This window comes from Nymphaea colorata, chromosome 13, assembly GCF_008831285.2.
Source record: "Nymphaea colorata isolate Beijing-Zhang1983 chromosome 13, ASM883128v2, whole genome shotgun sequence".
NCBI lineage: Eukaryota > Viridiplantae > Streptophyta > Magnoliopsida > Nymphaeales > Nymphaeaceae > Nymphaea > Nymphaea colorata.
Window position 1 is genome coordinate 17,377,480 of NC_045150.1, and position 12,745 is coordinate 17,390,224.

Sequence of the window (12,745 nt, forward strand, 5' to 3'; positions counted from 1 at the left end):
ATTGTAAAAAAGGGGAAAAGAAAAACCTTGGCCTTTGATAATGCCACCAGCAAGTGTCAATTTTAATCTTTCGTTAACATTTAAAAACTAATAATTTCCTTGACAGGAGCAATTTTTTAAATTACTTATCTCAACCTCTTTTGGTGAGACAGGTAGTTTGAGAATTTCACGAAAAACATTGGCCACCTTATTTGTTAATTTATAAAAGGTGAGGCGTTTCTTTGTGATTTTTTCTTTAAAATGAATAAATGCTGTGCAGGACAAGGTGGACCCACCCGCCATACTTTTGATTTTTGAAGGTCACTGCGTGTTGGAAGGGTTGGCGATAATAGCTAGGGTTGGTCTTCCCTTCCAATACACGACTATCTAAATGACTAAAATGGCCCTGGGTGATAAAGAGCCATACTCCTATAACGACAAATATAGATAGGCGAAAATAAGTTCACCTTTTGAAGAGACAAAAAAGCCCCCACAGAACCGTGTGAGGGCTTGTAAGGTACAACAACTAGTTGAAGGCACTACCTACTGCACACAACAAATTATGTGTCGAAGGAAGTTTTGAGGCATTTTTGCTATTGATGAAAAAAATATATCTTTGATCACTTTATCTTTTCACTTTCAATTCTTTTGTCCTTGTAAGGGTGCTTCGTAATTTTGGACAGACTGCAGGCATCTGGTCATTTCAACCACGATGAACATTTATCATTTTCTACTATAAATTGAATGAAAGAGACCAGAGGGTGACAAGAGAAGGAAGAGTGATGAAGGCCAATAGAAACAGTCCTGTTTTCTCATGGCTCCTTCTCCTTCTGCTCTCCCATCTCTGCCTGCGGATCAACGTGCAGTCGACAGAGATGCCAAGTGTTCAATTCAAGGCAGTGAATTTAGGCGGGTGGCTCGTCACTGAAGGCTGGATTACACCTTCTCTCTTTGATCGCATATACAACAGCGATCTGCTGGTAAGATAACAGCATGTGGCCTGGGCAGTTGCCAACACAGTCCCACAAATTTTATTTATTTTTGTATTTGTAGCATACAACAGTTTGCTTATTTATATACTGTGCGTCCCTTAGTTATTTGCATAGTGCACCTTAATCATTTGATTATTTTATATCTAAAATTTGTTTGAATGAGCGGACTACCCCTTGACATTCCTGTCACCTCGCCTTCTCCATTTTGAAACGAGTTCGTATCTTTGTGGTCAGTCGTCCCTTCATTTTCTTTTGGCTTCATTTTTCTTTTCAATTCCCTTCTTTGATTTAACTTTGACATGTTCAGGATGGTACTCAAGTTCAGTTCATGTCGACTGCATGGGGGAAATATCTCTGTGCAGAGAAGGGTGGTGCTTCCACTATCGCCGCCAACAGTAGCAAAGCCTCCGATTGGGAAACTTTCAAGGTAAAAGATATGCGCTTGTGTGCCTCTGTATGTAAAAGTGGTTGTGCGTGCGAGAGACAGAGAGTAGCGAGAGTTCCTGTGAGTAGTTACCCATCTATGCTTTGCAGGAGCGCAAGGGTTTCGACCTTAGAACATGGTGTTTGATGTGAACTTTTAACAAGTGAGGAACATTTTTTTCTTTTTGTTTAAGGGAATTTTCTGTTTTATTCAAGGATATTTAATTTATCTTAGTCGACAAAATGTCACTTTTGCACTCTTTGACAAGAGGGTCATTTTTGTATTCCTTTTCCTGTTTGAAGGGCATTTTCATCTTTTGGCGCCCAGTATTCAATTGAATCTCTCTATACCTGCTGAGTGAATCTGTTTTGGGCCTTTGGCAAAAAAGATCCTCCGTCAAAGTAGAGGAATGTGCAAAAAAAAAAGTCAGTCATATAAAATGTGAAAAAACATGTCTTTTAAAAAAAAGTCAGAAAATAAAAAACATGAAAAAAGACATATAATACACATTTTTTTGTTTTTGTTCATATTTTTATGATTTTTATAATTTTCACAATTTATTAAATGTTTTAGATTTTTAAATACCGAAATTTTTCCGAAATATTCCCGAGATATACAACTTTGTCGTCTTATACCTGAGAAATTCCTCACCGTATGATACCCATATGTGACAATAGATTTGACCAATGGCTGGTAAAAGGTCATGCTTTAGTTAGATTCTTTGTGGACATTTAGACCTTATAAACAAGGAGGAGGTGAGCAGTTTGGCTTCTCATTCCCTACCAGACTGAGTTGGCAGCATGAGCGACATGTGGGCTAGTGTTCGCAGTATCAGACACGAGTTTCACAAAATATATTTATGCTTTCATTACCTTTGAAAAGTTTGATTATTTGTATATACTAATTGTAACACTAACACACATTTTGGCACCTATTAATAAATTGTTACTGTTCAATAAAAGTACGTACAAATTGAGAAGGTTCATGAAACTTTATAACATGTTGTTGCATAAATTGCTTCAAATTTTGAGACAGAACAAGCTATTATGAAAGAAAGAGGATGTTACTCAAGTCGACTACCTGTGCAGGTGCTGGGTTTGCCCATGCTATGCATTCGGTAGGTCCTGCAGATATGGTTGTGTGTTTGAACCTGAGCAATTGGTTTCAGTTGGACATATGGACTTAGTTCGTGGATAAGTCATACCAGTTTGAACGAGTTGTGGCCTTGGCTCTAGACATTCGAACAAGTCATTGGAATGGCATTGTATATTCTTTAATTAACCATGTTTTGCAGTTGTGGAGAGTTTCAGATGACCAATTTCAGTTCCGAGTCTTCAATAAACAATTTATTGGGCTCGATGGAGGAGGGGGACCAGGCAGCCCCATCGTAGCAGTCGCAACGATGCCGGGCGAGTCCGAGACGTTCCAAATTATCAGGAACCCTGGTAATCCAAACCGGGTTCATATCAAAGCACTGAGCAATGAGATGTTTCTGCAGGTAAAAAGTTTTCACAGCACCTTTTTTTCAATTGGCTCTTGATTAGGTGAAGCAAATTACACACATCTGATAATTTTTTGGACTAGAAAATTGTTCAGGACCGTTTGATAGTCTCTGATTTTGAAATGCATGAATCTGATGTGGATCTAACATGGCATGCTTTTCTTGATGTGGCAAAAGATCTATGGCAAGATTCATGGCTCATCAAATTAAGGAATTGAGACCCTTATTTTACCTTTTTACATTGAAAAAAAGTCTGATTTAAGATCGGAAAGGGAGGGACTGATATTTTTCATGATTCTCAAACTGCAAGGATCTCAAATCTACAATAGTTCCCTTAATGATTCTCTTCAGAAAAATATACAAAAGAACAAACTATGTTTAAGAGGTGCATAGAATCTTCATATGAAGGGGAATAGCGGATTAATCACATATATATTTTTCGACTCAGGGACACTACAAATAATAACTCAATTTTTGTGTAGAGGAATTTTAGGTATTTATGAAAATGGATATATTGGTCATTTCAAGAAGAACCTATTCTCATTTTAGCCCTTATATGGAAGAGGTAATCTTTGTTAAACTTGGGGACACTTTATTTATTTCACATGGACCTTAGCCAAACGGGCGCGAAAAGTATGTACTTTGGTTATTTCAGGCTTTGAACACGTAACTCGCATGCTCGAACCCAACCATGTGACCTTCTTGGAGATGTGTCCTAGCCTATTAACCTTCCATACATATATCTTACACTAATTTTACATGTACCTTATACTATCCAACGAATCAGCCTCCCAGAATGCCAAAGTATGCTGAGGAAAGTGTGGATTTAATTTAGCAGGAAAAATTTTGAAACTCGTGGCCTCAAAATATATATTGTAGTGAGTACATAGTATCCAACGACGGTCAATCTTTGTTTTAAATTTTTAGAGCACCAACTTTCCCTGCTACAAAAAGAGAGAACCGATATGCAAGTTGAAACATAGGTGCCTTACCTGGAGCACTGCAGGTAAGTTTGTTGTGTGTGAGGGGTGGGCAGGGGGGGGGTAGGGGTGGTGGGGAAATGGGGAAAAGGGTGAGGAGTTTTGGCCCTCTTGTTGGGTCGAAGAAAATACTCTTCCTACTCACCCAACTACATGGTTGGCCAAGAGGCCAGCTCGATGCATGTGTCTATCCCCTATGAAATGCGTGCCCCCTGGCCCACCTGGGCATGACAAGGAATGCCTATAGTCCATCCCCTGTGGTGGGCTTAAGTCCCAAGTGTCATGGGAGAGCCTTATGAGAACCCAAAATATACTAATATTTATAGCATTATGAGAGTTCAGATGGTGGTTTTGTCCAAGGTAAACTAGATGTTAACTCTCTATTTCTACACATATTAGATTTACACCGATTGGAACAATGCAAAGCCCAACCGTATTAAAAGTTTATAAATTGGCAAATCTAAATGAATAGCACGTAATGAGAGATTACTGTTACATCTAAACCCCACAAAACTACAAATTTTTAGCATATAGTGCAGGAAGATGATGAGAAAAATACCATTGGATCGTTTCCTATTTCATGCAACTTTTGCGTGATTAACGGAAACTATAAAATTGAAATGCTGTGTTGACATGTAGTGCACCAAAAATAGTGGGAGGCATACAATTTTCAATTGCTCCAACTTCACCTGACAAAGTGGGAATTAACGTTGGCAGGCAAAATCTGAAGATATTGTGACGGCAGACTTCGGTGGAGAGCCAGGCTGGGAAGATAGTAGCAAAGCAGTATTTGTGATGAACTTCTTTGGGAATTCGCTTCAAGGAGAGTACCAAGTGACAAACGGCTATGGAACTGGGCGAGCTGCCCAGGTTATGCAAGTAAGGAATCTTTCACAGATCTACTTTGAGTAGAAAAATTGCAAAAAACAAAATAATAAATCATACGATAGTCAACAACAGTCGGGAAAAATTGTGCCCTGCTTTTCTTAAGGTTGGATATGAGCCCGTTCCTATTCACATATCTGATTCAAAACCAATCGGTTACTTCTGCATGATTAAAAAATAAATCATTAAAATTAAACCTGAAATATGCTTTGGCCAAGTCTCAGGAACATTACGTTTCACTAAGGCAGATATATGTATATATATCGATTGAATGACATTAAAACAAAAAAAAAAAGAAACTGAATGGAATTAAGATATGGATAGAATATAATGAAATAGAGCCCTTTTTTTGAGGTTCCCTATGAAATGAGGCATGAAATGGAGTTACTACAAAGAAGTTTTGGGAGTTACTAAGGAAGCTTAGGGCTCATATTGGTCATGGGTTGAGAACGAGAGTTAAAGTCTAGGAGATCTAATCTCCGGTTGTTCTTCAGTAGCTTAGTGGCCGAGCAGTCGACTGTTATCTGATTAGTCGTAAGTTTGAATCTTACTTGAAGAGATTAATGAAGGGGTTCACTTTGACCGTTTCCTGTCTTTATATACATATATATATATAACTGAAAGCTTGAACCTTTTATAATTTTTTTTTTATCTGTTTACTTTTGCATGTAAGGGGGTTTTCCTTTTTCAAATAAGGAGTGTTTTCGTCATCTTGATAGCTCCGGAGTGCTTTTTCGATCCATCGATCTTTTTTTTTTTAATTTTCTGCAGGACCATTGGAACACATTTATAGTTGAAGATGATTTCGCCTTCATCGCGAAAAGTGGCTTGAACGCAGTGAGAATTCCAGTTGGGTGGTGGACTGCCACGAACCCTACACCTGCCCCTTTTGTTGCAGGATCCTTGGACGTATTGGACAGGGCGTTCTCTTGGGCTGAGTAAAGATCCAACAACCAAAATTATAAGCTTTATAAATGTTATATATTTTTAATGCCAGCTTCAGCTAGAAAATTAAAAAAGGACAAAATTGTTCCAGAATATAATAATGTGACATTGCTCAATTCAGGAACTATGGTCTCAAAGTCATATTGGATCTCCATGCACCACCTTACTCTCAAAATCGAGGGGATCACAGTGGGACAAGAGATGGCACCATTGAATTTGGATCAACTCAAGAAACCATTGACAAAACTGTTGAGGTTATAGAGCTTTTCTCGGCAAGGTATGTTCCCCGCTTTTTGTTAGATGTTCGTTTATTCATCAGATTTAGAATACAAAATATGTTCATCAGATTTAGAATGCGAAATTATCTAGAAAAGTTTATGCCATATCAGAAACCAACTTTTAAATTCACAGTCGGAAGCTAACTTTTAAATTCACAACTGAATCGGGATATTTCTTTTCTGAAGTAATTCAGTTGGATATCCAAGCTAAATCTGATTCATTAAAAATTCCTGAGGAAACTCACGTATATGCATATAGATATTTTCTAAAGTTTCCATGCCCGTACTGATCTGACTTAGGTTTGAAGCTCACTGGGTTGTTTTGTTTGAATAAAGAAAATGTCATTCTTCTGTAATGCAGGTATGCAAGTTCAGAAAGCCTAGCAGCGGTGGGGCTTATCAACGAGCCCTCAGCTCCTGCAGTGTCCCTTGATGTCCTTGCCCGATATTACGAGGCAGGGTACGCTGCAGTCAGGAGACATTCTCCCACAGCCTACGTTATCATGTCCAACAGACTGCACTCGACAACGCCAACTGAGCTCTTGCCTCTCGCCAATGGGCGCTCTAGAACTGTCATTGACGTCCACTACTACAACCTCTTGTCTAGTGGCTTCAACAACTGGACGGTGCAGCAGAACATCGATTACATCTACCAAACCAGAGCTTCTGAACTGAACACACTAACCTCAGCCAGTGGCCCCCTTTCCTTTGTAGGTATGTTTGATTTCCATATGCTTCACTCTTTTCTACTTTACGAAAAGACCAAAGTAACAAAAAAAGAAAAGAGAGGGGGGTGGCGACTTGCATGTGCCGCCAGAGCATGCGCGACGGTGCATTGGACGGATGGGCTTGAGGTGTTTGTCAAGCTCATTAAAATTGGCGGGGAGGTTTGACTCACTACAAGAAGGGCAAACCCTTTCACCTAACTCTCATCTCTTAGGGTATAGGGTTTGGGCCCATGTTGCAGCACAGGAGTTAACCCTCAAAGAATCGAAGTGGAAATGTTCGCTTGCTAGCTCCTATTCAATCTTGTTGGAACAACCCCTTTGAAGATCATTAGAATTGGTCATACATTGCACAGACGGTGCCATTCCCAGCTCCATAAGTCGGGTTTGGGCCCATGCCCAGTCTAAGGCCTGCAGCCTGGCCCATCTTGGTATGATAATAATAAAACATACGTTAAAAAGTATAATATAATAAGTAAAATTATAATGTATATAAATTATAATATATATACATATAGAAATATATGTTTTTCCAAATAAAATAATATTTTAAGCAAGTTATTAATAGATTTGGACTAACTCAGCCCAAAATATTGAGTATCCAACCCAACTGGGTGCACAACCTTAAACGGCAGCACACAAAACCTGCTCCAAATAAAAAAAGATTATCCTAATTGACAACCAGTGATATATGTACCAAACCAGATCAGTATCTTAGGTTTATCCATGGACACTCACTGGCAGAGATTTGTATGAAGGGCATTTTGGTCATTTTTGAATAAGAAAAGGGTGACTATGTCATTTTGAAACACTTTCCTTTCTTTTATTAATGCCCTTATAATGGAGTTTTTTTTTCCTTTTCTTTTAATATAGCAACACAAACCTACAGAAAAAGTGAGTACATTATATTGATTACGTAGTCAGACTTCCACTGTTAGTTTGTCCATCGGGCTCCAATCTGTTTTCAAGGAATGTACTTTGCAATTGTCTCAAAGTCTGGTTTAAACACTTTTGTAGTTTTACACAACAATGTTTTTTTTCATGTTTAGACTTCTGGGTATTCTTAGGGGTGGTTGCACTGGACAGCAAGGTGGACCACCTCATCTAAGGAGTCTTGTTCAAATTTTGGAGGAGTCACTATCACGTTTCAATGTGTTCTACTTCTACACTGTAAAAGGTTCCGAAGCATATTCTGTGAACCCAAGAAGCGGGCATAGAGAGGACAATAGCCTCTCTTAGGGACAATAAAATGAACCACTCACTCTTTTTCACAAAAAAAAAGAAAAAAAAAAGAAAAGAAGAAAATCTTCATATGGGCCATATTACAACTCACTATCACTATCATGGCCCATGGTTTCCTTTTAATCTTGCACCACTGGATTAAGCCTTGTCCAACACCATTAGGTATTGGTGAGGTCTAATTAAACTGACTGCAGTCAGTTCCCAGCACAATGTTGATATCTTGCATTTGAAAAATAGACTCCTTTCATCTTCTTTTTGCTTGATGGCGCGACTCAAATCAGGATGCTAGCAGAACTCCAAGCCTTTTAGGTTCGATATCTGCCATTATTCTCCTTTACCACCCAATGTACAAGATTTATATGCCTTAGAAGAACATTTTTAATCCACAAATTACTTCTCAACCTCTCTTCAATCTGCTGAGTTTTTATGGTATGCCAGATTAGGTTCCTTGTGATAGGTTTGCCCAACTGCTCTAACCAAACAAGCATGTTGTGTTGATCGTCCACCAGGATCACACCACACAATTCCTGTGTCCAAGGCTGCAAATTAAAGTAAACTATATAAATCACTGTCTACTGCACTAAATTCTTTGTTATTGATGTTTGCTCTTTCCAATTTTGGCAGACCGACCATATATAACTAGGCTTGTTCTATGACACTGATAGGGTGTAAAGCTAGAATTTTTTCATGAGGAGGGCCAAATTGTAGTTTTAAAAATTTGATAGGGGTCAAAATATTAACTTTTCAAAACTTGTATATATGATACATAAAATCTTTTAAAATTTATATCAAAATTAAAAAAAAATGAAGGGGGGTGGGGGAGAGGGAAGGCCCCTGCTTGCCTCCTGGTCACCGGTCATCTATCTTTCTATGCTGTCATAATGGTGTTCCAAGCACTAGAGTAATGCGGAAAGTTATTGCGGAAAGTTATTGGTGCTCCACAAGGTGGGCCATTTAAGATATTTCCTTTGACTAATTCAGCCTGTAAACTGTTGATGCTAACAGCCTTACATGCAGGAAATGTAAGGCAGGCTTCATTGGTTTCCTCTAATCCGTGCAGACCAGCCCCACCTTCTCTTTTGGCAGGCAGAGCTTGCTTCATTTAACAGAATGAGCTTTCTTCCTTTTAGTACATCCACCCCATAAGAACAGGGCACATGATAAATGAATTTGGAATGGAGTTGGTTCCCATACCCCGTTATTGAGGAATGAAGGCCAGTATATACTTGATCAGACGAAGCCTACCAGCAAATGAAAGTAACTTTTGCTTTTACAAGTCAATTTTGTTCAATCTTGATCAAATAGTCCGTTAAATTGATTTTCCATGATATGCTTGATTTGAAGAAAAACACCTACATGTTTTATGAGAAGTTGTCTTGCCTGTCTGCCAACCCCATGAATGCAGCCACTGCACTTACCATAGCAGATAAGAACCCCATTTATATGGGCAAGAAAAGAAAGAAAAAAGTTACTTTTGTAAAATGTTTCAACGTCCTTTTACTTTTCATATCTGACCAATATACCCCACTCTCAAGACTGGGTGAGTTGTCTTTCATATATTGAGGTCATAAACAAGCAGTTTTGTTCCCACCGGTTTCATGACCGGTATCAGTGGTGGAGTACAAAAAATTTGCTGAAGGAGAATCTGTTTAGAAACATTTATATTTGGAGGGGCGCCTATATATATGTATAAAAGTAAATATTGAATTTTCCAGTATAAAAATAAAAGAATTTTAAAGAGCTGGTGTCCAAATGCCCACACCAGTTACTTGCACCAACACACATGTGGCTACGCCACTGCCTGTGGGAGGATGGGGGAAAGGGAAGAGCCTTTGGCAGCTCTTAGTAGGATGAAATACAGCTTTTACCCACCCAAATGGCCAAAGCAGGAGACTCTTTCATTTGATTGTCAATGTATTTTCATCAATATAAAGCCAACTTCAACAGCACCCAAAGATATAGTTCACGTTTTCGGGCAACTCAATCTAAAAGTTGACTTGAACTCGATGTATAATGACCACAAGCAAACTCACCTAGCTAGGTGTATTGTTGGTACTTAAATTTATTGGAATGGTGAAGTTGATGTTTCCTTTCCCTATACTTTTAATTTGGGGAATGAAACAGGTGAATGGGTGGCAGAGTTGAACGTGACTAACGCAGGACCAGAAGACTACAAGAGGTTTGCAAGGGCTCAGTTGGAAGTGTACGGGCGAGCCTCCTTTGGATGGGCTTACTGGACCCTCAAGAACGTGAACCCGCATTGGAGCCTCCGATGGATGATAGAGAACGGCTACATCACTATCTAGTTGTAGCACATTTGCTTTCTTTCTCTCCTGCATTATATCCACTGGGACTGCTATTATGTACCCAAGTCCTTGAATAAACATCCAGTTGAAAGAATATATATATATATATATATATATATATATATATATATATATATATATATATATATATATATATATATATATATAGTCTAGGTCGGTGCTGCCGGTGATGGCCTGATTCAGCAGGGGAACAGAAAGACGAAGAGATAGGGAACCTTATGCTGTTTAAGGAGGCCACTTTTATCTTATATATGCTTTTAAAATTCTGTATTTTAAGATATGGTGGTAATTGATCCTTTGGATAATGGATTACTTGCAGTTTAGAAATTATGTAACCTTTTCTCTTTTTAATGATAAGCTTGCAATGTGCGTTGTGATCTTATATATGCTTTTGAAGTTCTGTGTTTTATGATATGGTGATAATCGGTCCTTTGGATAATGGATTACTGGCACTTCAGAAATTATGTAACCTTTTCTCTTGTTAATGATAAGCTTGCAATGTGCATTGTTACTCTCAATAGATTTTAAACTGGATACAGATATAGGTACAATGATTGACATGTAACATTCATTGACCATTAAACCAAATCCCCCATTCCATCACATTGTTTCTTAAAAAAAAAAAGAGTTATGAGATCAAATTCTCACAGCATTGTTGCCAAATAGTAATAAGATATTCTGTTTTATGTATCTGCCCCAAAAATTGGAATAGGTTCACAGAACACTTGATTCTAAGGAATTAAGAGATTGAATCCCTAAGAGGTAGTTTTGGTGGCAAAAAATGAGTATTTTATCTATCAAAAAAATTGGAACAACTTAAAAAGTCCAGCCCTGTTCCTTAAACTACTGTTTGATGGAGAAGAAATAAAATTACTAAAAAAAAAGAAAAGAAAGAAACTGTTGTAAAACCCAAATACAGGTGTCATCCAGCAGTCTTGTGAAACTGCTGCTCTTTTGGAGAAAAATTAATTTTTTGAATGCAAAAAAGGTATGAAAACTAGATGCCAAATGATTAATAAAAACTAATTCTTATAAAGTGGTAAGATGGGGTAAAACACAAGGAACGTGAGACTTAAGGCAATTGAACTAGATCCGATAAAGTTCACCGCATTAATACATCAATAATGAAAAGTCAACAATATTTAACTTTCCCTAATTAAATCAACCGTGGAGGAATAAACCCTCAACCTTTATCGCTCAATAAATAGGGGATATTTACAATCCCACTAGACGAGCGAGATGAGACCATCAAACACAAGTCTCTGTAACCCGATCCCACTGGTCAGGTCACCTCCTTCTTTCAAAATGAAGAACAAAGCACTAAATTTACTTGTAGGAAACTTTGGAGGGACCTTAATTTATCCTTCTTAATGCTGAAGGACTGTGTTTTTGTAACTCCTTGAAATGAATGGAAATGTGATGGGTCGTTCGGCCAGTACTGAGTCGTCATTGTGGCATGCCGGTCGCGGGGGCTTCACCGGAGGTGGCACCGTGGCTGGAGTCGACCATAGGTTTCTGCAGAAACCCTCGGTCGATCTAGATCGAGAGATAAGAGAGATTAAAAGAATCTAAAATATAAAAAACGAAGAAGTTAATTAATAGAGAGGGTGAGAAGATGCAGCTTATGTTAGCAAAAGGAATGACCTGTCTGCACTTCCTCTTCTTATGCTCCTGTGAATGACACAACACAAGAAAACAACACACTAATCGAGTACTTGTTTCTACAAGTGATCACAAAGGCATGACATGTGATAAGAGCACACAACACTAAAAATTTGGAGCACACTTGAAATGCTTTTTTTTCACACATTTAGCCAACCCAAAGGGCCATATATATACATGTAAGAAAAAACTGAAAAATAAATGACATTGACTCTTGGTAACTCCACTATGGTCATTATGGACATATTAAAAACAGAAAACTGAAAATATAATGACCATATTAAAAACAAAAAAACTGAAATTTAAAATAGGGCACATGTCTTGGAACGATAGAACTTTTGGAGAACCCAAAAGTTAAACCGTTCACCTTCTTCATAAAGGCAGCTGCATTAATTTTGCATTAACTTTCATCAGCTTAGGCCCTTTTACCAGTGCCCTCGTGGCTGCCAATGGCATCGCTGTCAGTTAAATGCGTCGCCGCAGACCAGTCTCTTGGGTCATATTGGATTCAGACGCATGATAATAGCCCTGCATCAACACGGATAAGCATTTAGAACCCATCGACTCAAACGCATGAAGTGTATAAACAAAGTGTCCGGTGATGAGAGGGACACGCTACATATCCACGGCCTTGGGTAAGAGGGTCCTTCTCACCATACAGCCTGTGTATTCTCATCCCTACGTGCGATGGCTGAGGGGAGAAACCCTGTTTCCTCAGACTGATGCAGGTTCATCGTCTTCTATCTTCACGCCGTGAAAGCTTCCTGTTTTTGTCTCCACCCGCTTTTATGGTCACCCCAACAAT

General features: G+C 38.5%; 1 protein-coding gene across 1 annotated transcript; it reads left to right on the forward strand.

Moving 5' to 3' along the window:
• Positions 1-758: 758 nt before the first annotated feature.
• Positions 759-10,339, forward strand: LOC116267159 (probable glucan 1,3-beta-glucosidase A). Its single transcript, XM_031648752.2, has 8 exons — positions 759-959; positions 1,279-1,398; positions 2,690-2,893; positions 4,594-4,755; positions 5,533-5,699; positions 5,828-5,983; positions 6,346-6,698; positions 10,076-10,339. The coding sequence occupies exons 1-8, from the start codon at positions 762-764 to the stop codon at positions 10,255-10,257; spliced, it is 1,542 nt and encodes a 513-aa protein (XP_031504612.1). The 5' UTR covers positions 759-761; the 3' UTR covers positions 10,258-10,339.
• The last annotated feature ends 2,406 nt before the right edge of the window (positions 10,340-12,745 follow it).